This window comes from Arvicola amphibius, chromosome X (genome assembly GCF_903992535.2).
Source record: "Arvicola amphibius chromosome X, mArvAmp1.2, whole genome shotgun sequence".
Classification (NCBI taxonomy): domain Eukaryota; kingdom Metazoa; phylum Chordata; class Mammalia; order Rodentia; family Cricetidae; genus Arvicola; species Arvicola amphibius.
Window position 1 is genome coordinate 87,991,540 of NC_052065.1, and position 10,106 is coordinate 88,001,645.

The window sequence follows — 10,106 nt, forward strand, 5'->3', positions numbered from 1 at the left end:
ATCTGAAGTAAGCTTATTATCAATAACCTTCTTGTCCCCTTTAGCTTATAAAAGGACACAATCTGACTGCAAGTCTTACAGTGCATTCTTCAATAAGAAAGCATGAAAACATTAAATACAATCCCTAGAAGAAAAACCATGCCATGGAAATACTCACTGTCTATTAAGTGAAAAAGATTGCATAGTGTGTGTTCAGTATTACAATTAGTTTTCCCTTTATGTAAATATATTAAAAGCCCACATAACAAAGATAAATTTGCTTACCTTAGAATAATATTATTAGAAATGAATATTTTATTTATCCTGCTTGTCTATTTCCTTGGTTTTCTGTCTTTATAAGACAAGGTTCAAAATGTACACTGGTGGCGCCATTTTTAACCCAGGAACAAAGAAAGAGATGGTTTAAAGCTACCAACACACATCCATGTATCACAAGGCTGTTAGGCCGTATATCACAGGGCAAATGTGCTGTTTTTAAGACAGCCAGGAACAATGTAATGGACAACAGAAGATCTGAGACTGTCTCTTACTTCCCCACCAGTGCAACACAGGAAGTCATGATCCAAATATTTATTTCAATCAATATAGCTAATGTTCAATTCAGTTATTTCTTTCGTTAGCCAGTGCTTTCCAATTACTTTTTATCAACCAATTCTAAATACACAAGATGGCTTGGTTGTCAGGTTAAAATTCAGGAGTGCTAGAGTGAGACTCATTACACATTTATCAATGGTTGACAGGGCATGAAAGGAATTGACAGACTACCTAAAATATGCATTTGCACACACAAAGCACACTATTTTTTAAAATGTATTTTTATGTGGCTGAATCAAAATGCTCTGTGTTTCCTTTGAGCAGACAAAACAATTTGTGAAGATGCACAGTTTACTGCTTCCATTCCTGTATGATTAAAGATGACAGTTTCTCATATCCACATGTGGAGATGCTTATTCTCACAGGGAAAACACTAAGGAACCTCTCACACTGTAAGGAAAAAAACTTTGCCCCCAAATCACTGCAAATGCCACTAGCAGCTAACTAAAATATGCCATCAATGGTCAGTGTGTGTAAACTTATCAGTATATGTTATTGAATAGCCTTTAGCTTTTTAGGTTTCCTGTACTTTAAAAATTATTTGTGTGCATGTATATCTCTTTGTGGGTGTGTGCATGTGACTGCAGATGCCCATAGAATCCAGAGACTTTCAATAGCCAGGGAACTGGAGTTTGAGGTATTTGTGAGTTTCCTGACTCGGGTGCTGGAAGCCTCTGTAAGAGGAGCATGCACTTTTAACTGCTGAGTCATCTCTCCAAGCCCCTAATATTTCTTTTAAAATAATGTTTTTTTTTATTTTGTAAAACATGCCTAGCTTTTGCAATTCTCCTTTTACCCTCTTTAAAAGAGCAGATTAGCCAGGCGAGGGTGGCGCACGCCTTTAATCCCAGAACTCAGTAAGCAGAGGCAGGCAGATCTCCGTGAGTTCGAAGCCAGCTCAGTCAACAGAGTGAGTTCCAGGACAGACAGAAATACACAGAGAAACTGTCTCAAACTTCCCCACCCCACACGAAAAGAGTAGGTTAAATAGTAAAGGCTCCATTGGTGTGAAAAGCTAGGGTAATTAAAGATATTTGCTTGGAGGAAGGGAACATTAGTGACTACTCCAAAATAGACAGATATTAATATGTCTGCTGTGATCCTAATGTTTATGCTCACTCATGTAGTGAGGAGCTGCAGGCCTGCTTTTCATCCTGCCCGGCTCCCAGCCACCGGCTAGCTTAAAACCCAAAATAACAACACACAAATTGTATTCTTTTAAACACTGCTTGATCCATTAGTTTCAGCCTCTTACTCACATCTTGACTAACCCATATCTAATAATCCGTTTAGCACCACGAGTGGTGTCTTACCAGGAAAGATTCAGCATGTCTGACCTGGTGGCTGGCTTCATCGCATCTGGCTCCCTGAGGAGAGGCTCGTCAGTCTGACTAACTTAGGAGAGGCGTGGCATCTGACTGGAGCCATCTACCTCACTTCCTTCTTCCTGTTCTGTCTACTCCACCCACCTAAGGGCTGGCCAAGGCAGTTTCTTTATTAAAACAGAAGACCCTCCCACATCACACTCACCCCTAATTCATGTTGAAATCCTAACTTGCCAGATGATAGTATCAGGCAGTAGGGACTTGACGAGGTGAATTAGGCTGTGAAGACATTAACTCCATGAATAGGACCAGTGTTTTGATTAAAATGAGACCCCTTCTGCTCACCACACAATGAGAAAATGCCATTTGTAAATGAGAAATCGCCAGACACAGAATCTATCAGAATCTTGGTCTTAGACTCGCCAGCCTTCAGAACCGTGCGAAACAAAATTCTGTTGCTTGTAATCCGCTGGCCTTATGGCATTTTGTTGTGTGGACTATGGCAGTGCATCACAGTTTATCTTCCCTGAAATCAAGTATGAGAAAAATCACTCTGTGTCAAATCTTGTCTCTCCATAGCAAGGAAAGAAACATACGAAGGACTATCTAGATCGGTGACACTGAAAAAAAATATTGTTGCAGGATTTCCCTAAGTAGTTAATATTAAACAGATGTGCCAATCTCAAGTCCCATCATAAAATTATTCAGATACCTCAGTTTCCCAAAGTATTTTTAATATTCAATTTTAGGATAGAACAGAAACCATATCTTGTATACCCTCCATCTTTCTGGGAAAATCTCAGCTATTGTTCCCAAAATGAGACTTCATATTATGGCTTAAGACATCAAGAGGAGATTTTCCTATAAGCAATGATTAGGGCAGAAAAATGTCAGACAGAAAGGTAGTTTTCCGTTTTGAAAATATCAATTCTGGAAGACAAGATCCTTTCCTCTCCCCTCTTTTTGTTCAGTGATAGGGATCATGCCCAAGGCCTCAAGCATGTTACAAGAACTCTACTGTAAAAAAAAAAATTTAAGGTGATGAGAAATTTATGACTTTCCATAGTCTCAAAGTCATATCATTGTAGAATTTTAAGTATGATGTAATAATTCTGGAACAAGAAAAAATGAATATTTTTGGCTCTGCGAAGGTATAATAACCAAAAGTTTGTAGAATGGGTGGGACTGCTAAATCTGTAGCAGGTAGAAGCAACGTGATGAACCATGTATGCTAGAGAGCCTGACATTCATCATTTCAATGTCGCTGAACTGGCAATATGGCTCAGCTGGTAAAGGCACTTGCCACCAAGCCTGATGACCTGAGTTAGAAAGTTGTCCTCTGACCTCTGCACACCTACTATGGTGTGCGCACGTGTGCACGCATATAAACAAATAAACTGTCATATGTGTTTTAGCCATTTGATGCTTAGTGTAACATTAATGGCCCAAAGTGTGATGGTCCTGAGAAAAGAACATTTTTGTATAAAAACTATCTTTTGTGTTCTGACCTGGTTTGTCTACATTTTCATATTCTTTTAATGTCTAGGTAATTTATTAGCCAAAAAATAAAGAGAATGTGAATATTCTGTTTATATTTTATAATAGTTTAACATTTAAAATTATGATTAAAAATCAAGCAGATTAAGATCCATATTCTTCTGGTCCCAAAACTCTCCATGCGTGGCAGAAGGGTCTAAAATAAAATAAAAGGAATCCCCAACCTCCAATCTTTTGAGTTTGTTTCTCTATCACTATTGGATGATAAATAGGGAGCGCCACTTGGAGTATCACTTAAAAAATGATGCAGAAACCACATCAGGTACCATCTGAGAGAGGGGCTTGGCTGACAGGCATATCTGCTATACTGAAAAGGAGCGAAATAAAACCCTACAAGCATTGTATTTTGGTTATTCAAAATGCACTTTTTATTCACTTTGACACAGATGATTTTTTCAAACAACTGAAACAAAATATACACATTTTGAGATGTTTAGCAGCACCTGCAACAAGAGGATTGTGGAATACCTCAGGATAAAGTAGAGATGGCTGAGGCAGGTACAAAGACACCTGAAATTCACCAATCCACTGAAGACATGGAACCTGAGGCCCCCTGAAAGCCAACATGTGACAAGAAGCTAAATAAATATTCTGCATGGAGTTTTAATGGACTATTGAAAAACGGTATGCTTCCAATTACAAGTACATTGTTCCCAAAGTCTAGTGTTCAATAAAAAAAAAAAAACACCTACTGAAAATATTCCACTGCACATTCTACAGACACAGTCAATTTCAAAACGCATATGCACAGTTCCTGGTACCACAGATGTCAGGTTTTGGTGTGTTTTTTTCTAAAATCTTACCCAAACTACATGTCAGTACCCACTGAGTGTTACTCATCAAAATGCCACTGTTTTGTCACTTACTGCTAAGTGCTTGACATTGTGATGTAACTTGGTAGCGAAAACTAAAGGTGTATGTATGGCTACGAAGAAAGGGGCTTCAGCTTACCTGCCAATCAAATTAACACTTGCCTCAATGGACAGGTTGCCTAGGAATTGAATCCCCTTGTACTTTTATTTTTACTCAAATGACCACATGCCACTCTATAGAGACAAGTAGTTTTCGTGAGCTGATGGCGATCTTCATGAATGCCTGAGATCTACAAATAGAAACTAGTATAAGCAGAATGCAAGGAGAAAGAGAAGGCCCCAGGTCTCATGCACTTAAAAACAATTACCATTTGTCAGTTCTGACATACAGAGTTTCACCCTAACATGATTGTTGCAAAATGACTGGAGAACATTGAAACCAGTGTGGCTGGCTATAGGCATAGGCAGGATAGGGACCAATATTTAAGAGTTGTGGGGGTCCCAGCTCTGGCTTTGACTTCTGGCATCTAAATTAATTGGACAATAGGGTCAGGACTATACGAATAATTGGAAATACTGAGTAAGTCTGGGTTGAAATACTGTCCTCCTCTTGTTTGTGTGGCCAAAGAGTACCAGAGTTCTTAAAGCACATAAGGTCCCACATGTAAGGCTGATTCCGTGTGTGGCTACAATGGAGAATTCTGGGCTGTATTCCTGTGAATGCTCCCACCCCATCCCGGGCCTGAATCTCTTTTGGGGGGGCCTTATCTAACCGTCCCTCTCTACAGTGGGTCATAATTTTTATCATACCTGTTTTAAAGCACAGATTAAAATCTATGCAGATCAACCCAGAAAAACCAAATGGCACACTCATAATACATTAATATATATTAATTATATAATAATATAATTGGCAGTCGTGGTATTCAAAAATTGTCAAACCATTCTTTGACCATTGTGTCTTTGGAATATTTCTATTAGTGGTTGTTGTTAAAGGCTAATCCCAGAATGGCTTGAGGATTTTTATGGCCCTCTCTATAGTCTTAACTATTGTTTTCAGAGAAGTCCAAGCAGAACATGGCACTGACATAGTTTGTAAGTTCAGAACTTAAACCTGAAGGAACCTTATACCAAACATGTAGCCAGTACAGAAATTCTTTTTACAGTATTTTAACAGGTGGTCATGCAGTGACTACTTTTCCTGGGAGGGCGGTCACTATTAAGGCAGTCTATTTCACTTTTGAAGAAACCTAATAACGAGAAATTCATTCTAACCCAAAGTTTATAAACCTCTGCTCTTTTGCCAGTTTTAATGTCCGACTTTGGCCAGCTGAACCGTCCAGTGAGACATCATATCCTCCCCCTACAATGCACAACTGAGCGAAGGAAGCTGTGAGAAAAGCCCATTACTCTCCAATCTTTTCTGGAGCCTTCATGAGCCAGCATGGTGAACCATAGAATCGTCTAAGTTGCAGGCAGAGAGCACTGCACCCAAAGTCACATACCAAAGCAGCATCACTAAATTGATAAGCTGTCAAGGAAGCAACATCTCTATGCAGCAGCAGCAGCAGACTTAGGAAGGAAAAGCGGGCCAACCAAGTATTTGCAGACGGGGTTGGCATAGTTAAGCGTAATCCATTCACTAGTGTCCTGTGACTCAAACACATGGATTAGAACCAAACTCCAGTGTCATTAGCGCGATGCTTACTGAGATGATTTTGCTTACGTTCATATGAGAATAAACTGTAGGTAAGGATTTGAACATGTCAGTGTGTATTTTTATACATCTACATTTCTAATCATCATCACCTTTATCTAATTCATGCTTAGAAATCATCGCTTCCATTGTTGTTTTTGCTGTAATACAGCTCAGAATCTTATTTTTCCCTTTGGTAGAAATGTCATAAATTGCTTGGCAAGAGTCTGGTGGTGGCATCTGCTAGCTACTTAATGGAACACTTTAAGCTCTTTCACTCCTTCATGCGGCTGGGTTCTAGGTTTAAACTGTGATTTAAAAACACAAATCTCTCAGGACTAAAATCAGAAATGTCCTGAGACACACAAGAAGGGGAAAATAGCAGAACTCACGCATAATACACTTGGCTCAATAAAGCTGTTTTTTACTGCTCTACAATTTCAATTTGAAAGGTTCCGTTTCAAAAGTAGAACCTTATCTTTTACCCTCACGCACGCACATGCCTCTCTCTCTCTCTCTCTCTCTCTCTCTCCTCTCTCTCTCCTCTCTCTCTCTCTCTCTCTCTCTCTCTCTGTGTGTGTGTGTGTGTGTGTGTGTGTGTGTGTGAATACCACCAGAGGGCACAGTAGTTCTTACGCTACAGACTAACCAACTTAGTGCACACTTGAACAGAATCCCTACATCTAGCAGCATGAAGAACTTGCTTTGGAGCCACTGTTCAAATCAATGGTGTGGCCTAACATGCAATGTTCCAGTTGTTCCTCTACAGCTAAAACCTGCCTAACAGCTTCTTCAAAGGCCACTGTCACATTAGTATCATCTTTGGCACTTGTTTCTAGATAAGGGTAATTTCCATTCTCCATGCACCAGGCTTTTGCCTCCTCAGTCGTCACTTGCCTATCCTCTTTGTCTACCTTGTTACCCAGAACCACAAAGGGGAAATGCTCCGGGTCCTTTACATCTGCATAGTAAATGAATTCTTTTTGCCAGTTACCAAGGTTCTCAAAACTCTGCCGGTCATCCACACTGAACGTCAGCAGGCAGCAATCTGCTCCCCGGTAGAATGGTGTTCTAAGGCTCTTGAAACGCTCCTGCCCTGCAGTGTCCCAGATCTGAAGTGTCACAAAGCGTCCATCTACCTCCAGGTCTCGATTTAAGAACTCTACCCCAATGGTGTGAAAAGCCTGGGAGTCGAACTTGTTGGTCACATAACGGTTCATAAGTGAGCTTTTCCCAACTCCACCATCACCCAAGAGGATGACCTTTAGGAGAAGGGATTTCCCACTCATTGTTGCAGCACCAAACAGGGAGAAGTTTGCAAACAAAAGAACCTGAAAATACATGAAAGGGTAGGAAGGAAGATAGTTAAGCCAGAGACAAATCAACTTCATAGACAATTCCCCTGAATTATAAGACTCCTGATAATGATCTTACATGATCACTACTAAATTTAAAAAGGGGAAAGGAAGAAACCTCTGTTGATAAAATAGGGAAACCTGACCTAGTTTTTTTGAGGCTTCTTACCTGGGCAAGGGATGGCTGAAAGCCATGAGTAAGCCAACTAACAGATGGCTCCATCATTTGTTCAGGTCTGACACTGCTCTAGGGTAGAGAACCTAGAACAGGTGTGCCACTCAAACGTGTGAGCATATTAGCTTCCAGTTTGGACAGTTCTAAACAAGATGCAAATATGAAACTTATTTGAGGTTTAATGTTTGCTCCTGAGGGACCTAACTGTTATTGGAAGGTATATAAGCTGTATTCTTGATTCTGTCGGTCAAAATCTGGGGAGCAATTAGACTAGACCCAAGAATATGGAAAAGAGGGAAAAAACCCAACTTTCTCTAAGTATTTCCTCCCATTATACTTGCATTGAGATGGCTACTCTAAAAAGAAATGGATCTTTCATTTTTTTTCATGGTACAATGACACTTAGGTTTCTGACAGTTGACTAGTAACAATGTAACAGGTATTATCCAAAAGAGAATCTTATGGTATTCTTGAATTTAGTTTTTATTATCACAAAACCAATATATGAAAAATTATGATAAAATCTAAAGCACCAATAATCGTCATGTAGCATTTTTCTTTTACCTACATAAAATATTTATACATGGGCAACTTAGGATACATGTTAAAATAAAATATTCTGTTAGGTACTGTCACATTGGGTCTATGATGGAAACTCAACAATGTTGATATTAATTGGGTAAAGTAATACTTATTATGCAAGAGCCTCAAAAGAAGGAAACCTAAATACTGATCAAAGAAGTACATGCAAAAGAGACTCTAACAGCAATACATTTAAAAGGTCATTCAAAACCGTAATAGCCCTTAACATTATTTTGGAATTATTTTTAAAATTATAGTCACTTTAACAGAAGAAAATGTGAAATATCAAAATTCATAGCATGATCTCGTGAAATACTTACCCAGCTGGGTTTTTCACAATTTCAGCCTTCTCCTTTGTCCCTCTTGTTGATTTATTCTTTTATTAGGGTTCTAAAATCAGAATGGGGAGCAAATTTTTAATAATCTATAATGAGCTGGAAATGAGTCTGTAGAAAAAAAATTCAATTCAGGGAGAAATCCCATAGCAATCTCAAGTAACCTGTGGGGAATCCTCACAAACACACTTAAAAGTTCAAAATGTTACAGGTGTTTAACGTGATCATTATCTAAATGTGTAACTTCAATTTACCCTAATCTGATTGCACTCTGTGTGATTTAAAAAAAAAAACAACTGTTTTGTGTTGTCTTTCGACTGAATGCTCTATTCAATGTAAAAGTAAATAAAAGAAAATAGGTGATATTCCAAGAAGTAAAATTTGGTAGCGTGAAAGCAAAGAAGTTTAAGATAAATCAGAGGCAACTTTGCTTCCCTTTCTACCTACCAATAGTCCCACTTCAAAAACCACCAGTGCACCCACCCGTCTGCCTTGAGGCAGCCCGCAACTGATTCTTATAATCAGAGAAGAAACCATTACTATGTTTATGGACTTATAGTATACTTTCTTAGCTAATTATTTTATTCATTAGTTGATGATATCGGTCTTGAAACCAAGGTTTTGGTTGGTTGGTTTTGAGACAAGTTCTCTCTGTGTAGCCCAAGGTGGTCTAGAGCTCACAATGTAGCTTGAGATGGCCTGATGCTTCTGCCTCAATCCTCCTGAGTGATGAGGTTACAGGTATTCACAATCATGCTTTACTTGAACACAGGTTTTAATATTTAGCTGTCCTTACTACAAACACATTTGCTTAATATTAATAGTTAATTTGGCATATATTAATGAAGCAAAAACTAAAATAGTGGTCCAAAAAGACAAATAATTCCTATGCTTGTTAAGTGTGTTTGTTGAGGAATAAAGAAGCTGTTAAAAAAAAAACAGCTCAGCTGTTTCATTATCTTACGTTGTTTTGCAAAGCTAATCAGGTATTTGTTGACTATATAAATCAGTAGCTAAAATATAAGCCACATCTCCTAAATTGCTAAGCTTTATCCTCCTTCTTAGGCTAAATCTACTCTATAGAATCTTAAATTTTCTACCATTCCTGTTTGCTTGATTTTTGTCCACACTTTTCTGTTTTCAAATTTCTGTCTTTGGAACTATAGCTCAGGTGACAAATATTTCTTGAAATTATGGTGAACCAGATTTGTTAGCACAGTTTTTTATTCTCCTTTTTGTTTGGCTTTGCTTTTGATGTGCTGGAGAGGGACACAGGACCTCAGTGGGCTAGGAAAGTCCTCTACCACTGAGCTATGCTAACACTTCATACTTTATTTTTAATGCTAGTCTACAATATAATTTTACAGTTCAAAACTCTTCAACTCTCATTTTTAAAAGCAACATAAGGAATTACAAATTTGCATAAACTATATATGACTGTTATAAATGGTAGATACGAAATAAATTTCCTTAAGTATCTAGAAAACAGATGTTATCACCATTATAACTCACTAACCCACTTTCCCTGCTGTGGATAAACTCTTTAGATAGGCCAAAACCCACAGTGAATATGGAAACTAAATGTCCAGCTACAGGAATAATGATCAGTATTAATGACAATCTGAGAATTCTCTAGTTCGTAATGTGCTCATATAGTTCTAGTTACATAAACTAT

At 38.4% G+C, this 10,106-nt stretch overlaps 1 protein-coding gene across 1 annotated transcript; it reads right to left on the reverse strand.

The window, feature by feature from the left end:
• Positions 1-6,667: 6,667 nt before the first annotated feature.
• Positions 6,668-7,273, reverse strand: Rab9b (RAB9B, member RAS oncogene family). Its single transcript, XM_038317469.1, has one exon. It carries the CDS (start codon positions 7,271-7,273, stop codon positions 6,668-6,670), a length of 606 nt encoding a protein of 201 aa, XP_038173397.1.
• Between the last annotated feature and the right edge of the window lie 2,833 nt (positions 7,274-10,106).